We start from the raw sequence: 20,817 nt of genomic DNA on the forward strand, positions 1-20,817 counted from the left end.
CTGTTGTACTGTACAAAACGTATGTTGATAAAATGAGCAACATACTGGAATAAATGTTCAAGTCAAAGTCTTATGACGGGTAAATTATGAAGTCATGAAGCACCATCTTGTTGTAAGTTGTAACTTGAGGCCCGCTCCCCTCTACAGGTTTTTTGTGTAGTGGTGTGACTCAATTACAACATTTAATCAGGTTATTTGCACTTTCTGTAATTAATCAATAAATTGCAATTAATCTCATTTTAGCTGAAAACTCTACATTGCTAAAATAAGCAACAGTTTCAATTCAAAATCCACTTTTGCTGCAAAATTATTGAATAAATAGATACATGAGCACACCAAGGAAATTATTTATTTATACTATAGATTATTCTACCATCAGATTGGTGCAAAATGCTGTTATAGAAATTCAACTGTCAAGTGTTTCAGGAAACCCTGATCATTCATGTAGCTAAACGTGAACTGTGGTCGCTAACATTAGCGTGCGTGTATCCGAGGTTCGGTGGCGTGGAAGCCATTTTAAACTGGTCTGCGTTGCTGCAACATGTTTGGCATTTATTTGGTATTTTAGGCTTGAATAGCTCCTTTTATAGGCTAACTCCTTTTTGCACAGCTTGCACACAACCATAGTGCTTTCCAGAGTGCCATCAAATCATTTATTGAAACCAAAATCAACCCCCAGTGGGCCAAGAGAAGCAATTTTGTCGTCCATCAGTGTTTGCAGATGTCATTAGTGCTTAAGACACACAAAAAAATGCAATAACGGCCTCGGTCCTCTAGTCCAGTGTTTCCCAACCCTGGTCCTCATGGCACACTGACCTGCATGTTTTGGATGCTCCCCTGCATCATCAGCACACATTATTGCAATTGATGGCTGATTAACAGGGTTTTGCTGAATTGCAATCATCTGAATGGGGTGTGTTGAAGCAGGGGAACATCTAAAACATAAAAGGTCAGTGTGCCTTGAGGACCAGGGTTGGGAAACACTGCTCTAGTCAGTCACAGGTTTGAGTTGCAGTTCGTTTACATTTTCCCCCCACGTTTTCTCCCTCTCTCATTACCAACTTTAATATAGAGTTCTTGTCTCAAAGTTCCTTAAGAAAAAAAAATATTTTTTTGACATTACATCTTGTCTTTTTAAAAAAAAAAAAAAAAATCACTTTTCACCCTAATTTTCCACATAATTGAGATTCAGACTCATGTGCTGATTTACCCTTCTTTGCTCAGTCAATTCCTGGCAAAGAACCTCATCAACAAGCCTACTATAATTAAAGGAACAAAAAAACCCCCACAAAAAACATTTAAAGGTCCAATGTCCACCTTGCAGCTACTTAAATTGTAACTATAGCACACATCAACTTTTTTCACAGATAATAAGCTGTATAAATCGATCATGTTTTTCCAGTTTTCTTTTTTTTTTCAATTTGAAATCTGGACCCGGGGAGGAATCTGTCTGGTCTCTGCTCTGGCTGCAGGCTGCTTGCAGCAGGATGACCACATGAGTCTAACTGATTAGGAAGTAGGATGGGCTCATGGTAGCTGATCGCTCCATCAGAAAAGTTACTGCAGAGCTATTGATGCTCCAATAACAGAAAAACATTGCTAAATTTGTGGCATCTCAGTATTTATACCTTTTGCGTCATATTTGGCAATACTTTTAAATTGGATAATCATAAATTTGTTAATTAGGAAACATGAATCATCTTTTAATTGTATATAAACCTGTGTGAAACCAAAAGATCTGAGTACAAGAGAGCCGAGTAGGTTAACTCAGAGTATACGCTTTTTCCTCAGTTTGTTAATCCTGCTGGCTGAACCAAGGCCCTGGGGACACATTGCCAAACATCCACCCACTCAACGCAAACAGACTTACCTGCATGCACTCACCTACCCACGCAAACTCACACACATCCACCCACCCATGCACTCGTTGTACAAATATTTGAAGGTCATGCAACTGAATTTTCTACCAGTTTTACTGTAACATATGACTCTAAGGTGAATACCAAAGATGCAACACAACAAAGATTGAGGCCTCGTCACTGTGACTGTCTGGCTAATTTGTTGTGTTGTTGTGTCCGTTCACAAACCTAACCCTAACCCCCAGCAGCTGGTTCACACTTTTCAATCATCTTGACAGAAACACATCTTTTAGTTGGTCATTTATTCCAGTTATGCCATAATAGTACATCAGATATTTCAACAACATTCCAAGTCATTCATTTCCTTTCAAAGCATGCATACAAATGGGTGATGTAAGTCATTTCAATTTCAGATAAAAGCATGTTTCAAAATGCAACTTGTCTTTATTATTAACTGATGTCTTCATTTATTTACTTATAAACAATTACTATGGTTTATTCTGCCTATCAATGATCAATGTTGTCAGAAATGTTTCCTTGTAAATACAGTCAATCACAGTTTCAAGGCACACTACGTGATTAATTTGATATACAGTATAGCAGTTACCAAATATATTCAATTTAATGCTAGAGAAATCATGTTTTGACAAGTTGTGACAAATATTTCAAAACACATTTTCATTCTTGGCAAAGGAAAGGGCAACAGAGTGACATGGAAATCAACAGTTTGACACAAAACCAGAAATTAAGAAGCTTCCTTTACAAGGCATTTTATATGAAGTGCAGTAGCTGAAATCAACATTCTTACATTTCACAAGGGAAAATATCACAAAATTATATGTTATCTCAGAATATCAGAGTAGAATTATATTTACTGTATCATTTCGTCTGACATCCAAAGACTTGGAGCTGATCAACCAATTCTTCGAAGCCCAAGCAGGTAGGGCGGTATTTCTCCACCTGGCATTCTTCTGCACGGGGCCAGTACTCAATCCAGGTTTTCTCATCAAACACATACTGATATCTGAGCAGAGCAAAGCCAAAATTACACAGCCATTATCAGAAGAAAGGTTTATTACAGTAACTCAGCAAATGCAGTGAGACAGATTTCTAAGTAATATTGTCTTGTGCAAAAACAGAGCTTCAGGATTACCACATTTAAGCAAAATGTTTTGTTAATAGACAGCTTACTGTGCAAATCTTGCCTGTCTGGTAATTTTCAGAGAGATACATCATTATATTCCGTTTCTGAGCTGACTGTAACAGCATTAAATGCATCTGATAATTAAAAAGCATGTTTTTGGTCTGAACATACCAGCTTTATGACTCAGTTATTATCGGAAAACAATAAGTGTTTTCACTGTCTTCGTCCTTTTTCTTACTGTTGCTACTGAGTAAAAATAACTTTTCTTGACAGGTGAATTAGATCAATAAATGATATTTAAATTTGCATGGCCCAGGTTCACAGAGATATGCAAGGGAACAAACTCACTGTCGGTTTTGGTTGTCGATACGAATGTCTTTGGATGAGCCCATGATCAGGTAGGTTTGGCCTGGAGTCAGATCTAGAGCTGCTCTGCAGTGACGATAGCCGAGGAACTTACGAAGTTTACCTTCTGCCTGCTCATCTGTTCCTGCGGGTAAAATGATTGCCCAAGAAGACAATAGATGTTAAAAGTATAATCATGAAATGAATGGGAACTTGCTAAAATACAGATCTATTCTCCAGTCACTCCAACGATTGATTCTCAAAGTTGAATCCTATTTGCTTTACTAAGATTTTAAATACAAGTCCCAGATTTTAGCAGAAAAATCCATTTCCATTCATTTTATTGTCAAAATGGCCTCCAAACTGCTCTTTTTTAAAACTGTTAATATTACAGTACTTTATTCTGAGTGTTTAGATACGTTCACCATGTCTGCTTTAGATCTGGTCAGGATGTAAGAATGAGCTAAACTTTGGTAAACTTCCCTCTTCCATCTGTGCTTGTAACAGTTCAAATTGTTACACACTTGTCAGTGATTTCTTACTCTGACCGTACATATGCAAAGGTTTAGATGAATTTTTGTTTTCTTGCAGCTGCTTTTGAATTCAGATGAAAACACATGGATGTTATGTTTCCTAGTGTTGGAATTATTAGCTTAATTATCTGAGTTTGAAAACTAACCTTCTTTTAAAAACATAACACCATCAGTTGAATTAAAATAACTCAGTCTGTAGATTTTTTTTAGATTTTAAAACAATCTTGGTTTGTGTGCGAACTCATATCTGCAGGGCTAAATTATTGCCCTCAGCCTCTCTGTGACCCAAACTCTAAAAAAAGGAGGATAATAAATATGTCTTATTGATGCAAGGTTTCTCTCTGGGTATAGATAAAGACTGATTCTAACAAGCGGGGCTGCACAGTGGCGCAGTTGGTAGAGCTGTTGCCTTGCAGCAAGAATTCCCGGCCCCGGTCTTTCTGCATGGAGTTTGCATGTTCTCCCTATGCATGCGTGGGTTTTCTCCGGGTACTCCGGTTTCCTCCCACAGTCCAAAAACATGACTGTCAGGTTAAKTGGYCTCTCYAAATTGCCTCTAGGTGTGAGTGTGTGTGGTTGTGTGTCCTGTGTGTCTCTGTGTTGCCCTGCGACAGACTGGCGACCTGTCCAGGTGACCCCGCCTTTCGCCCGGAACGCTAGCTGGAGATAGGCACCAGCAACCCTCCCGACCCCACTGAGGGACAAGGGTGTAAGAAAATGGATGATGGATGGATGGATGGATTTCTAACGAGCAGTAAAATGGCTTGTCCCCAAGACAGTCGCTTGTAAATCTTCCTCCGCTAGAGGCACACCCCTGTTTTACATATAAGCTAATGGTTTTGAGTCATGTCTATGGTTAGGATAGCAGAGAGAGAGAGAAGGCGAGAGGGTTCCTGTAGACCCGGCCGGCGCCCTGCTTTGCAATTTTTCCTTTGTTCAAGCAGATTGTTTTTGGCAGGTAATTATGTGTGTTGATCGCTTTGTCTTTTCTACGATGCATTGTGTCAGTTTTATGTTCTGCAATGTTTATTAAATGTTTAATTGTATTTGAGCTGCGATGCTTTGTTTGGCTCATCTTTGTGTTGTAAATGGTTTCACTATTGCACAAGTGGATTCTGGACCTGGACGAGAATACAGAACGAGCAAGAAGGTTAAATAATATTTCATTTCTTAACACTGGAATTGTCAAGAAAAATGGGTCCTTGTTGTTCCAAATGTAAACCGCAGGAAAACAGTGATTAGTCATGATCTCCTTATTCAAAAGACACTTTAGTCAACAAAGAGAAGTGTAAATTACAAGTATTATTGTTATGAGTATGAAAGCACTTTGCGTGGCCAACAACTACATGAATCTAACACAATGTGAAGAAGAAACTATGTACAATACATGTTTAAGGACATTCTAAATATAATGAAAATGAACACACAAATATCATCTTCATTCACCTACCTTCCTTGATTACTTCCACTATTCGTACAGTATAAATGTCAGTGGACCAAGAATTAACAAAGTCTTCCACTCTTGCTTTATACACTGGGGAAAAAATGGGAAAACTGTTAGCTTAGCTTGAGCTGGTGCTCACTCACTCTTAACTCACGCAAACATTCATTCACTCACTCTTACCAAAGTCTATTTTGTGCATTAATGAAACTTCACAAGCCTTTGCAGTACGCTCATCATTGCCGATTTTCTCCTTTTTCTGCATGCTGCAGTTCTCTGGAAGAAAAAACCTAAAATTATCACACATCTTGAATGATAAAAACCCTTCAGTATTGCATAGGTATTTGCGTATCTGTTGTTCTTGATGCTTTCTGTTCATTGCAAGTTATATATTTGACACTTTTGAAAAAGCTTTAGCTAGTCTGAAATGATTAAGATTTAAAAGCCAGAGATCTTTCTGATAATAAGTGTGGGGCGCAAAAACCTTCATTATTTAGTTTTACATTTTGTAAGTAACCAGATATATACTTACACAGTTTGAAGAGACAGAGGCCAAGTTCAAGGCATCAGATTCGGCTATGATACAAAGTCAAGTTTCTTTTCATTTGTATTTGATATATAAAGCAGTTTTTCAACAACTTAAGGTAACAGTTATCTTGGTTTTGTCATTGCCAGCCACATTTAAATCTTAAAATATAATACATTCATATACTTCTAGTTTGGGCTAGGAAAGGCTTATGGATCACTCAATGTTTTTTGTTTTTTTTTAGGAATGTGTTGTCCTTTATTGTTCAAAACAAACAAATGATCTTTCCTGGGACAACAGGACATAAATAAACATCTTCCTTTATTTTTGACAAAATGTAAAATATAATAGATAAAAGTAGAAACATTTTATTTTTTTTATGGAAGTGTAGCTCCTAATCTATTGCATCTTTACTTTGAAGAAAGATAACCAGAAAAAACTGAAAGGATTCCTTTTCTTTTACGCACAAGAGAGACAATGTAGGAAATAAAAAATGTTTTTTATCAATATTGATTTTCTTGTTTTTTCCATTTATAAAATGCACTCTTGTTGAAACTTAGTCTCCATAAAAGATGTTTAAAGGGAATTTTGGTCATCAACCCTAACACCCTTCAAATAAACAGAATTACATTCAGATTTCTGTGTTTGTGATTTCTGACTGTCTGTTAATGTTGCTTTTCTGACTCGAACTAAAGAAACACAGGAGAATCTTTCGACATGCAGCTTGGTTACCTTCAGCACATGCACACTCTTGACCGCGACAAAGCTTCAGCAGCTCTCCAGTTTCCCGCCCAGGGCGGTAGAATTTCTTACAAGGTTTCCCTAAAAAAAAAAAGAAATCAAACACACATTGAGTTGTCAGCATGTTAAGACAATAATTAGACTGTCCTATAGTTAAATGATTGTTAGACTACAGTCATTACACTATATTTGGATAGGATGAGTTACATTTAATTTTCATTTGGGATAACTAAAATATTTCTGAGTTGAATATTCCTCTGGTCCCGTCCTGTGAGCAAATGAATAGTTTTGGAGAGGTCATGTTGAAGTTAAAATTTACCTGTATGACCAAGATTTATTTTTCTATCAAAAATATCCATATTTCTTAAATTTACGTTTCAGGTTATAAAGAAAAAAACAACAAAGAACATTTTGCACAATAATGAATCACTTTTTGTCTGAATGACAGAAGCTTCACACTGAACCTGTCTTACCTTTCATTTAAACTAAAAAGACAAATTATTATGCAAACATCATTGTGCCTCCAGAAAATTTCCATAGTTGGTGCCAGAGGGAGAGAAAAAAAAAACTTTAATAAAAAGTGAACATAAATGCAACAGCTAAATGACCCAACAGCTAAATGTTGGGTCATTTAGCTGTTAGGTCTTTGCTAACCCAAGAGCAACTTGTCATTGCTGTTGGGTTAGCAATGACAACGAGAAACTTAGCTAAGATATTATGATACTGAAACACAATTTAACTGCTGTTTAGAAAAGGCACACAGACATGAGTGTCTGCATATGTTTCTATGTCTTGGGGACTCACTGTCATAGTATTCATAGATAGACACAGCAGCTGGCTGCAACATGCCCACTTTGACCTCCTGATGGATCCTGAAAGAGATCATCTCCGGCTGTGTGTTAGAAACCTGTGGAGGATTTAGCCAACAAAGATAAAGCTGTGGAGTTAAATTCATGATAAATGCAAGAGGAATTAATATAACCATGTAGGATTTGCCCTTTTGTCCAACAAGAATCCCATTTTGGGCAATTAAGGTTTTGTTGAAAATTTCTCCTTAATGTGAGTCTCTTTTTGTCTCTTTTGAGTCTCTCCTTAAGTCTCTTTTTGAACTACTTTCAACAGACTCTACTGCAAACATCCTAAACTCTGTGCAGGCATCTTTATGAAAAGCTCTGTAAACTGGATAACAATGTTAGCAAAAACCTTTGAGCTACATTTGCCAAACTGGAAAATGTTGCTCATAATAGTTAAATGACAAATGACATATTTGACGTGAGGCAGACAGCTTCACATTTTTGGTTGCATGCTAAAAAATTTCCATATCACAACGATAAGGATTGGAGACACAGTACAGTACCGCACATTTGAATTAAATAATAATATCATTTTTATGCAATGCTGTGATATTCAGATGTTTTATCAAGTGAAATTTATCCATCTGAGTTCCTTGAGGTGGCTGTTAGTCTGCATAATTTATATATGTTTGTTGACCATTTGCTGGTACTCATAGATTAAGTATAAAGCATTGCCAACTATCATCCCCTAGTGGTCAGCCAGAAATTATAGAATAAAAAAAATCAACAAAAGTGACTTTCTGTCCTGATGCAGTGCAATTCTGTTAATTATACTCCCTGCATCCCAACACACATGCACAATGAAAAACAAGGGTGAATCGTAGCTGAAGCAAATATGTCATATGTGACAAGACTTGATGCCTTCTGGAATTGTTATTCTCTTCCTCAAGTTTATGCCCAGATAAAATGTGTTCTTTGGCATGTCAAGATTCAGGGAACCATAAGAAAGTGTGTGATAAATTAGGTGAGATTATAGACAACTAGTGCTAGTTCAATCTTCAAAATTTTGTTTAACCACTCTCTTATACAAAGTAAAAGACAAAAGTGTAACTTACCTTGTCGAGGTAAATGATCAGTGAGCCTTTATCTGTCAAAATTTTGTCAAACTCATACTTTGAAAAAAGCCGTGAGGGTCCTTTTGACATCTATACACACAAAGATTACATCATGAAAAGAAATAAATTAACTGTAAAATACCATGACTATGTTTGTGTGCATATAAGCTCATACTTTGTCCAGGTCTTCTTTATCAAAATTGAACCCAGTTGGCAAACCAATATCCAAAATAGACATTGTTGCATTGCGTTCTCTGCTCTTAAAGCTGCATAAGTGAAAAATAAAAACACACCACTTTAAACTTTTTTTCAGAAAAATAACATCTACGTCTCTGGATAGCATCCTGAAATGAACATGATTTTAAAAATCAAACAGCGTTCATTACTCTTGTACAAAAAAAATACAAATCCATCCAGGGACATTTTGAAAAAGTGCTTTTAGAGATAACAGACAACGAACAAATGCGACGTCAGAGTTTATGATATAAGCATGATTTTAACCCGGGTTAGCAACGGTTTCAGGTTCTACTCACAAAAATTCTAGCGTCAGCCTGTATGAGCTCTTCTCATCATTGCTCGGTTCTGAAAGAGTAAATATGGTGTACAGTAAATATTGATTTGCTCTCAAAACAATATAGACAACTCAAAACGCCCCAAAACCAGAAAATTAAGCGTAAATAATGTACCTGCTGTAAGCTCCACAGTCAGGTTGAACGTTGTGCAGTCATTTACATCTTCTTTAGGCATTGCATAATAGAATGATACCATCTATAGGACACATTATTTTTAAAATAAGTTTAGGTAAATGACAAATAAACAATTAATAAATATTGTCATTAGGTTACGTCTGTTTTCTTGACATGTTGTTATATATAGTTACCTATGTAATATATCATAAGCTTCAGAAGTCAAAAGCTCTTTAAAAGCAGAACAATATAAATGTTTCAGTATTTGAATAAATCCAAGTTAGTGAATTCCTCCATGGTTTTGATTCAGCAACAACAATATCCCGTGTGGTGATATGTTTTATCTCGGGCACTTTAAAACTGGTCGACTGGTGCGTGGGTGCATGTGTGTTTAGAAAATCAATTGAGTAAAATGTGGTGGCATTTCAAAGCCTTCAAGCAAAAATTGTTTACATATTCAGTTAGATGTGAATACAGTTGTATCTCAATAAAATGTTAAAAATAGAATATCACTGAAGATGTCATTTTTCACTAATTTAATCCGAATAATTAAACTCTGTATAGCATAACTTGGGACACTCACTGGCTACTTTCTGAGTTACAACGCTCTCATACAGAGTTGGACTTGTTTTTGCCTTCAAAACTGCCCCAGTTCCTCCTGACATAAATTCAACACAGTTTCAGAAGTATTACTCAGGTATTTTGGTTTGCGTTGAAACTAATCATGCATTTGCTGCTGATTTACATCCTACATTCCTTATGTGCCCTGTTGAATTAAGAACTAGAGAGCCTGCTGAAAAAGAGTGAACCCATTATCTTGTTCAAGAAAGCATAGTAATCAGGATATATGTATTCTGTGACCAAAAATGGGTGTGCATGGTCAGCTAGAGCTATTATTTGATTAAGGGGCAAAAAGTGTGCAAAGAAAATATCCCAGACACTAATAGAAGGTCAGATCTGTTTTCCTCTTAAAACGCCCTCTTATGCCGTCTACGTATTCAGAAGAACATTTGAATAATTAAAAATAGAACTGGACCAACTTCACGTTTACCTTTAAAGTAGCTTCCCCTGTTCCTGTGGCTGTAACTTTTACATTCTTGTTTATGCCTGGAAACTGTAAAATGGGCAAATAATAGTTAACATTAAATACATCCCATTGCAATGCTGGTAATCATTAAAACGTTTAGAAAGCAACGGCTTTATACTGAAATACATGTCATAACTGAAGATTTGGTTTTAGCTGCTGAAGCACAATTCATTGAATGACTGTTCACTGCTGAACTTCTTGTTTTTTCCATGTAACAAGCAAATGAATTGAGTCGAGCTGCCATTTTCAGGTGATACATAAACCATGCATTTACTAAACACCAAGAAATCCAAACACTCTTAGCGATCCTAAAAATCACAGAAGGGACATAATCTCATAGAAAGGGAGCAAATCAGTTGTGCAAAAACATATGTTTGTTTCAGTTCATTTTGTTTTACAATGTTGTCAAAAGGAATGGGCCAAGATTTCTCCCCAGCACTGTGATACACAAACATATACTTGAAAATATGAACATATTCCTACCTTGTCGGATTTTGTTGCATAATGACTTCCTTGGAAGAAATTATACTTGAGAAGATTTGTCCTGCCTGGTAAGGTAATGTCCACATTCAGATCATATTTAGGTTCTTCAGCGTTTGCCCAGTACTCTGCTACAGCCTGGTATACCATAATTGTGGCCTGGAGGATCAGGACCATGTTACCAACAGATGACCACCATGCTAACAAACCAGACTCAATACAGATATTTAAGTTGAATGGGGAAAACTTCAGTGTTACCTGCGTTGATCCATAGCCTCCTTCAGACTTTTGCTGTTGGCTGAGCCATCTTACGATAGGTTTTGCCTCTGTAAAGGACTTTGGATAAAAGACAAAAGACTTTAATGTTTTAAAATAAAAAAAAACCTCAGTGTCCTTCGATAACTTAAAATAACTCTATTTTACTGTATTGCATATTACAACCACTACATGACCGAAAGAGCGATGGCCTCAGTAATAAAGTTACTAAAGCTCTAGGGTCACACAGGAAGATAATAAGCAAATAGTTTTAGCAACTCAAGTTTATCACCCCCAGGCCCCACAAACAAAATTACTAACCAATAAATGAAAAAACTTAAATTGTCCACCTTTATAGAAATAAGGGTAGTTTTGTAACCTTTTAGCTTTAATTTGGTTATGGATTCTAAGTTTCTTTTATATTCTATGTATATAATGTATATATAATGTTTGTAATATTTTCATATTCATTCCTTTATAATCTCTGTATGTCTCCACAGAGTGGGAGAAACATGCTACAGTTTGATTATATAGCAGCCGTTCAACTGGGCGATGTAAGGTTGATGAAGAGTATGCTTATTAAAGGACAAACACTGTGTAATTCAGTGTACCAGTGTGGTTGTGAGTTTTTGGCTATCTTAGAGAGTCTGCCGCCTCTTCTTCTCCATTCAACACAAACCAAGCATTACAACTCCAGAGTTCACTCCTGTTTCTTGTTTCATAAACCAGTGGTCCCCAAACTTTTTCTCCTGCCCCCTCCGCCCCCGCCCCTGTTGTACTCTTCCAACCACTCAAACCCATCTCCTCCCCCCCAGCACATACAACGTTCAACATTTTGTTTTTGTTTCCTGCACCCCTGCAATGGCACGGCATCCCCCCACCTCTTGGGGGCACGCCCCACAGTTTGGCAACCTCTGTAATAAACCCCTCTCCTGAGTTTTCTCATGAGTCACGTCGGTCATAACTTTTCTGCAAACACTCTGGCGTATGTCACTGTAAAGATGTGCTCACCCTGTTGTTGACAAGGGCAAGGAGAGCATATGCAGTCGCTTCCAGTGTGTTTTCATGGGTTGTGGATGAAGGCCAGTGGGATTTGTCTATGAAAGAAATACCCAAAAAGCCCAAGTCATTACACCATACTTGATAAATAATTATCATGAAATAAGCAGATGCTTAGTCAGCACTACCTGGAGCAGCATACTGGTAGAGAATATCTTTGTTCAGCTTGTTTTCGTTCGCCAAAGCATATGATGTTATTGCAACAGCATAGGGGTTGGTTAGTTGGGGAAGATGTTGTTCCAGGTAAGTTACTGATTGGTAAATATAGTCATTCAGATGCTGCAAAAAAGATAGAATAAAATGTGATGTTGTACTTTTAGCCTTAGTTTCTTGATTGCATTGCCATATTGTGCTATAAATAATTGTGGTGAGGTACCTACTTGAATGTCAGAACATATTGATCGGGACTCTTGCATGGCAATCAGGCAAAAAGCCGTCATGGAGGCATGTGAATCTCTACCAGCCACATCACCCTACAGATGTGGACAAGTATAATATAGATATGCATTAATTTGATTGATTTCTCTGGTTTTTGCTTCAAACAAGATTTAAGGACTACTTTAACTAAATCAAAAAGCTTACAATCATTTCAAAATGAATCATATCTCCAACCTCCCTATATATTCCAGCAGGGTTCTTTGCTTTGACAATAAGAAATTGAATAGCCTCGCAGATGACATTTTTGTCCACTTCCACAAGACCACGGGCAATAGCAAAGACCTTGGCAACATAGGCAGTCAACCTAAAAAGTGTCAAGAACACAGCAGGTTTATTTTATATTCAAAACCAATAAGTACAAAACCAATAATTGCAAACATTTGTGAGTTATACAAACAGGTTCCTTACCAAGTGCCACTTGGACGATCAGGAAATACAGCAAATCCGCCATCGTTTTTACGGTAAGCAAATTCATTTTTGTAACCTGCATAAAAGAAAAATGTTAAATATTTGATGGCAGGTATTAAATCTTAATCAGCTATTAAATCTACAAAGTCACTCTTAGTGGGTAAGTGATGGCTCAAATGTCTGCATATTTCTTCATTCTGATGTTCACAGAAAGAAATAATTAATGAGCATACCAGTTTTGATGTGTTGGAGAGCTTCCGCTCGTTTCTGAAAGCCTACAGCTTCCCATTGGTTGGTTTTGTCTAGATACAACGTAGCAATGACCGGCAGGGTCATGGAGATCATGTTCTGCTCTCCACAGCCTCCAGGTGCTTTGATCAGTGTTCCCATGGATTTTCCACTAATAGCATTCTCCAATAGTGAACTCATCTGTTCCCGTCCTTTGTGAGCAGGAGAGGTACACAAACATTCTTAAATTATTTAGAAATAAAATAAAATTAAGCTGACCTGCCCTCCTAAAAGCAGTAAGCACACACTGCAGGTGGCTCAGACAAAGGTGGAGTATGAGCTTTGCAGGTAAACCAATAATAAAAATGTTTTGCTCATATTTCAATGTAAAAATACTGTTATCCCAKGTGGATCACTTTGTGCTTAAATACTGTGTAAATACTTTCTGTTTACGGTGTCTTACCTGTGACAAAGATGTGTGTATTCAAAGGTGTGTCTGGAACGAGCTCTGTTTGAGAAATCCCACTATTTATAGTTTCGTCTTGTCTACCACCTAATAAAAGAAACATTTATTCAATTAGAGAAATGTGGTAGATTTTTTAAATTGCTCTCATTTTGAGGACACACTTACCAACACCTTTCTCAGCAGGGGCAAGTAGTACATTTTTAATGGATTTTTTCAATACACCTTTAGGCTGAAAAAATAGTAAAGTAATCCAAACAACAATGTGAATAAAAAACAAAAATCTTCAGAGACAGAACATCTTCATAATTTGAGAAAAACAGTTCTAATAAAGCATCCTAAACTCAGAAACCACATTAGTCTTTCTCACTTACCACAACCCGTAATTTTTTCTCAATTCCGTCTGAGAGGTTTATATCTGAATCCGTAACAGCTGCTTTAACCGTAATTTTGACTTCCCCTTCCTTCATTGGGATAATAATGAATGGCACAGCACGTGTAGTTTGGGCCCCAACTCTTAACTAGCTGCCGAAACCTTTGCCGCTTATAGGCTGCGCTACACACATCTTTTTCTTCAAGGAGGTCCACACGTACCTTAAAAGAGACAAGAAGAAGCCAATGATAAGAGAGAGGTCTCAAAAAATAGATACAATAAATAATAGATAATACAATAATAGAACAAAAGCAACAAAGATATAATGTTGTTTTCAGTCCAGTATATTGCAATTGCAATGGTTTTGTTGCTCATATTTTGTAAATAATCTTTGAAATAAACTAAGATTATCCTGTCAAATAGGTATTTTGATGACATATTTGATGTTCAGTTCATAAATTTTTTCACCGTGTCCTTTGTAGCACGGACTACAATAGAGGTGTTCAGGCTGTAAAGTTCAAGACATACTCACACTGACGGGATCATCATGGTAGTTATGTAAAATTGCTTTAATTTCAAGTTGTTCTCCATGGACAGCAGAGTACGGTAGCCTGAGGTCAATGAAGAAAGGTTTTTTAACAATGACCTCTAATGGCTCTGCCACACAGATACCTTAAAAACAGAAGGGAGGACAAATTTGGAAAAAACTGATAAAAACAATATATGAATGGAAAATTGTACAGCAACCTGTACTGAAGAATTAATTTAGCACATGAATAAAATATTTAGTTAAAGCTTCATTATGCAACTTTTATAACAACTATGTTTTTTTTTCTTTTCATATTTATTACATATCTCACTATGTCGTGACAGGATGGTATGAGAAAGATAATCTGTGAATAATAATAATAAAAAAGAAAATCAAGCTTCTCATCCTCCCAGTGGTCCTGCAGCCATCTGCAGAGATGCACTGCTCCTGGTCAGAAACAACCAGAAGCCAGGAGGAGTCTCTTAGAGCTTTCAATTCATGCAAATTGTGTATTTGCTGCTTAATGTGCCAATGGCAAAGAAAAACTTATAATTACAGGAAAACTGTTAATCCACCATCATCAGTGGCCATGCTAACTAGCCTGAGCAGTCAGGCTCTGTTGAGGTGAGCCAGCAGTAGCGTAGCAGAGAGCAAGGGGGGGGGGGGGGGGGGGGGGGGGGGGGGGGGGGGGGGGGACACACCAGGATGATTGACAGCGGTAAGACCCTCCTCATGGCAATAATTAGCTGTTTCTGACATAACAGTGTATTTGGCAGAGGAGTGCAATTTTTTCAGATTATCTGTCTCATACTTTGTTGTCACAACATAGTGAAACATGTTAAAATGCTTTTTACTAAAAGTTACATACTATTGCTGTAAGTGGTAAGCCTTAACTGCTTTAAAAGCTTTAGTAGATTCCAGCTGTGTGTTAATGTATTAGCATTGCCTATGTGTTTTTTTGACCATTTTTTTCCATCCCTTTTTTATGGAGCCTCAAGTGTCGAACCTGTGTAGGGTTTTATAATTTCCATCCATCCATCCATTTTCTTACACCCTTGTCCCTTAGTGGGGTTGGAAGGGGTGCTGRTGCCTATCTCCAGCTAACGTTTCGGGCGAGAGGCAGGGTCACCCTGGACAGGTCGCCAGTCTGTCGCAGGGCAACACAGAGACACACAGGACAAACAAGCATGCACTCACACCTAGGGGCAATTTGGAGAGGCCAATTAACCTGACAGTCATGTTTTTGGACTGTGGGAGGAAACCGGCAGTGGTGGAGAAAGTATTCAAAAAATTTACTTAAGTAAAAGTACAAATACACAGTCAAAAATGTACTTAAGTAAAAGTCAAAGTACCACATTAACATTTTACTTAAGTAAAAGTAAAAAAGTCCTGGCTTTTAAAAATACTTAAGTATTAAAAGTAAAAGTACTCGCTGAATGCATTACCTAATCGCTAATATCATTAAGTGTGCCGATCGTATTTAATTTTAATACATCAGAAATGTGCCATTTTAATTAACACTACCACAGATTAAACATGTTCTTATTGTGTTTATTCTCTGTAACAGTTTAGWCTTAGATATGTGATTCTATGAATCATAATTTCAGGGATGGAAACATTTTGTCTCCTGTCCTAACATAGCATGAACTTCATTAGTCACATTTATTTAGAAAGAAATCTAACTGAAAGGGGATGTAAAGAAGGTGCGGGCGGGGTGGAGGACATGCAACCAAGGAGCCATGCAGCAGAGTTGTAGTCAAGACCACCGAACCCAAGACCAGCGCCCCGCGCTAAATGACACAATAACATTAAGTTTACCTATCAAAATTGGTTTTCAGATTGATCTGAAAGATCCACATTCCCATAAAAACACCTAGATATTAAAGCTGAAATATATTTAACCAGTATCAATTAAAACTCACTTCATTCTGTTTTGCTTTCATCGCTGTGCTACAATCAGTGGAGGTCTCCTGCTATCCCTAGAAAACTAACGCCCTGGGCGGTTGCCCATATTGCATATGTCAGAAACCACAACTGAAACATCGCAATTAACGGTAAATAACGTTCAACTATGAACACTGTCCAACATTCAACTTTTACTTATTCAGCGATTAAATGAATGTCTACCGCACACTGTGTACCGCAGTGTACACAAGAACAAAGAACGGCTCTCAGTGAGGCGTGAGGCTTCAGTCCTTAGGACTTAGTAAAGATCCGTCCAGAAGAATCGGATCGTTCCTGAATGTCATATCACTATATTGCAGACTTTGGTCACAGCGTTGTCCCATAAATGCGACACCTCAGTCAACACCTCCACACAATACTTCAGTGCATGAGTGACGACTTTTTTTCATCAGATGCAACATGTGTCTCAGTACAGCTAGCTTTGCTAGCACAGATCTTACCTTTCTTTAAGCTTTCCTTCCAAGTGACGCTAAAAGTTGGACAAAGTCCCCACCGTCTGTGAAAGCGAAGCGCTGCTGATTTTACATGTCGCCATATCAATTTATGCAGCGCTATTATATTATAGACAAACATCTCCTCCCGCTCAGAGGAAACCACTGCGCATGTCTGGAGCTCCGCGTGCGAGTAAAGGTGGAGCCGATGGGTGACAACAGACAGTAAGTCACGTTATTGCTCGGATTTTACGGCGCCACCTTAAGTCCTTGAACGTCACATTTTAACGGAAGAAAGGAGCAACGCGACTTGGATGTAACGAGTAACGCGACAGTTTTGTAGAAATGTAGTGAAGTAGAAAGTACAGATACTTACTGTAAAATGTAGTGGAGTAAAAGTAGAAAGTCCCCATTATTAAATCTACTTAAGTAAAGTACAGATACACGAAAACTGTACTTAAGTACAGTAACGAAGTACTTGTACTTCGTTACTTTCCACCACTGGAAACCGGAGTACCTGGAGAAAACCCACGCATGCACAGGAAGAACATGCAAACTCCATGCAGAAAGACCGGGGCCGGGCATCGAACCCAGAACCTTCTTGCTGCAAGGCAACAGCTCTACCAACTGTGCAGCCTGGGTTTTATAATTTCCTACGCAAAAACAAATTTGTATCTAAACTTTTTAAGGCTCAAACGTGAATTTGGTTCTATGCTGACCACAGAATTATTCCACAGAACAACATGCACATTGAAATTGGTATTAAAATATTCAAACTGATTTAAAGTAAATTAAGGACAGATTAAATGTGGAGATTTACAGCATCCAGTGATAAGAATGAAACATCTAGAATTTGGCTTGTTTTGTTAATATTGAACCTGGCTGAAACAAACAGATTAACGAAATTGATCAAATCCAGTTCAGTCATATAAAATATTTAAATGTACTAAGGTTCTGACAAAAAAAGCAAAAAATAAATATATATACATTGAAAAAAAAACAGCTCAGGTCCTCACCGTGAGTTTTTGACAAACTAATTCCAGTCAGCTGCCATGTGGTGATAGAGTCAGGCAATGCATATTTTTTCTGAAAGACTCTGCTGCCACTGGAATAAAAACACATAAATCCCTTTAATAAATGTTGATGTGGATCTTTTCTGTTCTTGCGTATGGTTTTTTGGTGGTTCTCTCACCAGTTTGGATCTTCCCCAGGGCATTCAGGTAATGTGAGATCATACCAAAGCCAGCTTTCAGGGAACTTGCTCCGTGTTGTTATTTTGTTACTCATGTAATAATCATCCACCTCACCTAATCACAAAAATAAGCACTGGTAAAATGGTTGTTGAGAGGCTGTGGGCATAATATAACAATATTACGACTAAAACAAACCCACCCAAACCCTTTCCCACTTACTGCGGGCCAAATGAAGTATTTCTTCTCTTCGCTTAGCTTGCTCTTTTTGTATCTCATTACAACAGTGCAAGAAAGCTGTAACACAATCTGGGCCGTCCAAAATGTAATTGCTCCGCCTCTCACATGTGTATGCAACAGGGATGTCTTTCATACCATCCAGACAGCACTCTCTTTTCAACTTTTCAGTTTCATTATATGTGTTTACTGTTGGGAAAGTGAGATTTAGTGGGAAGAAAATATGGAGAAAACATAATAAAATGTACAAAACAAAACAATGAAACACAACAATACACAAAAAATGCTTCATGTTTTTCATGATAACAGGACAATCAATGTGCACCATAATTTAGATAAGATCAAACTTTAATCAGATGTTCACAAATGAGACAAAAATCTACTGGGTCTGACTCTCATTTCTTCTACTAATTAATCGTCTGATCCATCATCCCAAATAGAAACTAAATCAGATACACTAATGCATTATGTCATCATAGATGAGACATTGCGTAAAGTGACATCCAAAACGATCCAAAGCACTGGCAAGTTTAAAATTGTAATTGAAAAAGGGAAATATATATTTTAAAAGGTTACAAAAGATGTAAATGGAGAATAAAATTTGCAAAAGATAACTTGAAATTTTAAGCGATCGATTTATCTTTCGAAAGGAAGACAGTTAGTTAGGTAGGTAAGTATGGATGTGGTTGGGTTGAGGAACTTAGGTTTTGCCCAGGCAGACATTGGAGGTTTGCGGTTTGGAGACTGGTTGCCCTGCTGGGGCTCGCATGGCACCTACAATCCTGGCTGGTACTGCCAGTCTCTGTGTCTTAAGCTTTTGTCAGAAGGATTGCTTTGGTTGGCTAACCCAGATCCCCCCAGACTACCCGGAGTGTTGGTCACTCTGTTGTGAGTCCCAATCCCCTCTTGACCAGGAACAAGGAGGCACCAGTTGTGGACCGCCCTGGGGGACTCCCACTCTCCTGCCTAACACGTAACACCACAAATCAGTATGGTCTTGATGAGTGGGACAATGGACCTTGCAGGCATGGCAGAAGCACCATGCACCATCCGGTCCTCAATAAAAGTCTTCATGTCTACAAATTCGATGAGGAAGTTGTTGCCGTTATCTGTGTAGTTTCAAAATTTTATACTTTTTTCTTCTGTTTGTCTATTATTTAAAACCGAAAAAAAACATATGCATAGCATAATTTCAGTAGACCTGAAATGAGGAGGGAATAATAGCTACAACTTACCCAACTCGTTTATGACTTCTGAAATGGTGGTAGCTCGTTTCTGCCGGTGATGAGACTCACATTTGAAATCTGTAATTGCAAAATAAAATTTGCTGTTAAACAAAAAAAAGGACAAAACTATTCTGCACAGTGTATGCAATATAATACATTGAAAACAAGGATTTAGTAATAAAGCATCTCTAAAACTACATCTTGTTATGCGTATGACTTATCTAACATTGCCATTTGCCTAAGCACAGTTGTTCTAAAGCTGCTTGCGAATTATTTTCAACACATTGATTTTAAAAATCTTCTCATTTTAACAGTTGAAACACTGCTTTTAGAAAATAAAAGCTTTTTTTTTTTTTTTAGATGTTATGCTGTTAATAGCTCCTTTAAGTGCTTCAACTATGAGAGAAACAGCTATATAAAGTCTGAGTCTGTAGTAAAAAATAAAAACATGAGCACATATATAAAGGAAGGGAGACCGGGGAACAAAATAAGCTTGTTGCCAACTTGGATTTTTAGTTTCTACTCTAACACCTTAGGACCATGATGACACCTACCTGTTCTGTAGGGTGTCTCAAAAGCTGTGTTGGTCTTAAACAACAGTCCAGCATCATAGAACACATTCCTGCTATTGTTCCCACCACCTGGACTGCAGCCTGTGTCGTACTGCTCAACCACATCCCAAATCTGAGCAAAGGAGAAGTTATTCAAATATTGAAAATATTTACACTTAATGATTTTGCAACATGTTTGGCTGTTAGCCCTGTGATGATACCCTTTTATTAAACAAGCCAGCTTCTTCTATACATTTTCAAAAACCAAATTTAAAGTGTCTTTAGGATCGATGTTTCTTAGGAACACCAAGTTGTGACCCTGTTTTTCTTCACAAAGCTGTTGATTTGTGAAGTTGACCATTTTAGACTAGTCTATAAAAGCATGTAGTTGGTTATAATAAGAAATGATTTAAGTTTAACTGTTTCATTATTGGGTTTTACAGTACATGTACTGTAAAACCCTACTTTATGGAGCAATGTACAGACCACACACTGAGTAGCTTCTGTAATGTGCTGTTTTCTGTGAGGTTGTTTAACATCTTTGCAAAAATAAATATGTTGCATTGGAGACGAGTTGGCCCATCATTTTCAGCAGAGAAAAATCACTATTCCATACTTCTACTTACCTATTTCCATAATACATCATTGTTATATGAACTTTACATTTTCCATAAATTCCATTTGAAAGTTAAATCTACATATGTTTCTGGATA

General features: G+C 37.4%; 1 protein-coding gene across 1 annotated transcript in view; it reads right to left on the reverse strand.

The window, feature by feature from the left end:
• Positions 1–2,151: 2,151 nt before the first annotated feature.
• LOC103476998 (complement C3-like) overlaps positions 2,152–20,817 on the reverse strand; it is a 25,612-nt gene continuing 6,946 nt past the window's right edge. Inside the window, 29 exon segments of the mRNA XM_008430203.2 lie at positions 2,152–2,883; positions 3,352–3,493; positions 5,332–5,415; positions 5,506–5,598; positions 6,581–6,670; positions 7,394–7,496; positions 8,499–8,588; positions 8,674–8,764; positions 9,032–9,080; positions 9,185–9,266; positions 10,236–10,298; positions 10,755–10,910; positions 11,010–11,087; positions 12,018–12,103; positions 12,194–12,344; positions 12,446–12,538; positions 12,648–12,807; positions 12,912–12,987; positions 13,145–13,351; positions 13,603–13,692; positions 13,771–13,834; positions 13,977–14,117; positions 14,119–14,196; positions 14,508–14,647; positions 17,917–18,005; positions 18,093–18,207; positions 18,313–18,516; positions 19,563–19,631; positions 20,108–20,237. Coding sequence (XP_008428425.2) covers positions 2,739–2,883; positions 3,352–3,493; positions 5,332–5,415; positions 5,506–5,598; positions 6,581–6,670; positions 7,394–7,496; positions 8,499–8,588; positions 8,674–8,764; positions 9,032–9,080; positions 9,185–9,266; positions 10,236–10,298; positions 10,755–10,910; positions 11,010–11,087; positions 12,018–12,103; positions 12,194–12,344; positions 12,446–12,538; positions 12,648–12,807; positions 12,912–12,987; positions 13,145–13,351; positions 13,603–13,692; positions 13,771–13,834; positions 13,977–14,117; positions 14,119–14,196; positions 14,508–14,647; positions 17,917–18,005; positions 18,093–18,207; positions 18,313–18,516; positions 19,563–19,631; positions 20,108–20,237 — 3,159 coding nt within the window. The 3' untranslated portion in view covers positions 2,152–2,738.

The sequence above is a fragment of the Poecilia reticulata genome, linkage group LG1 (genome assembly GCF_000633615.1).
Source record: "Poecilia reticulata strain Guanapo linkage group LG1, Guppy_female_1.0+MT, whole genome shotgun sequence".
NCBI lineage: Eukaryota > Metazoa > Chordata > Actinopteri > Cyprinodontiformes > Poeciliidae > Poecilia > Poecilia reticulata.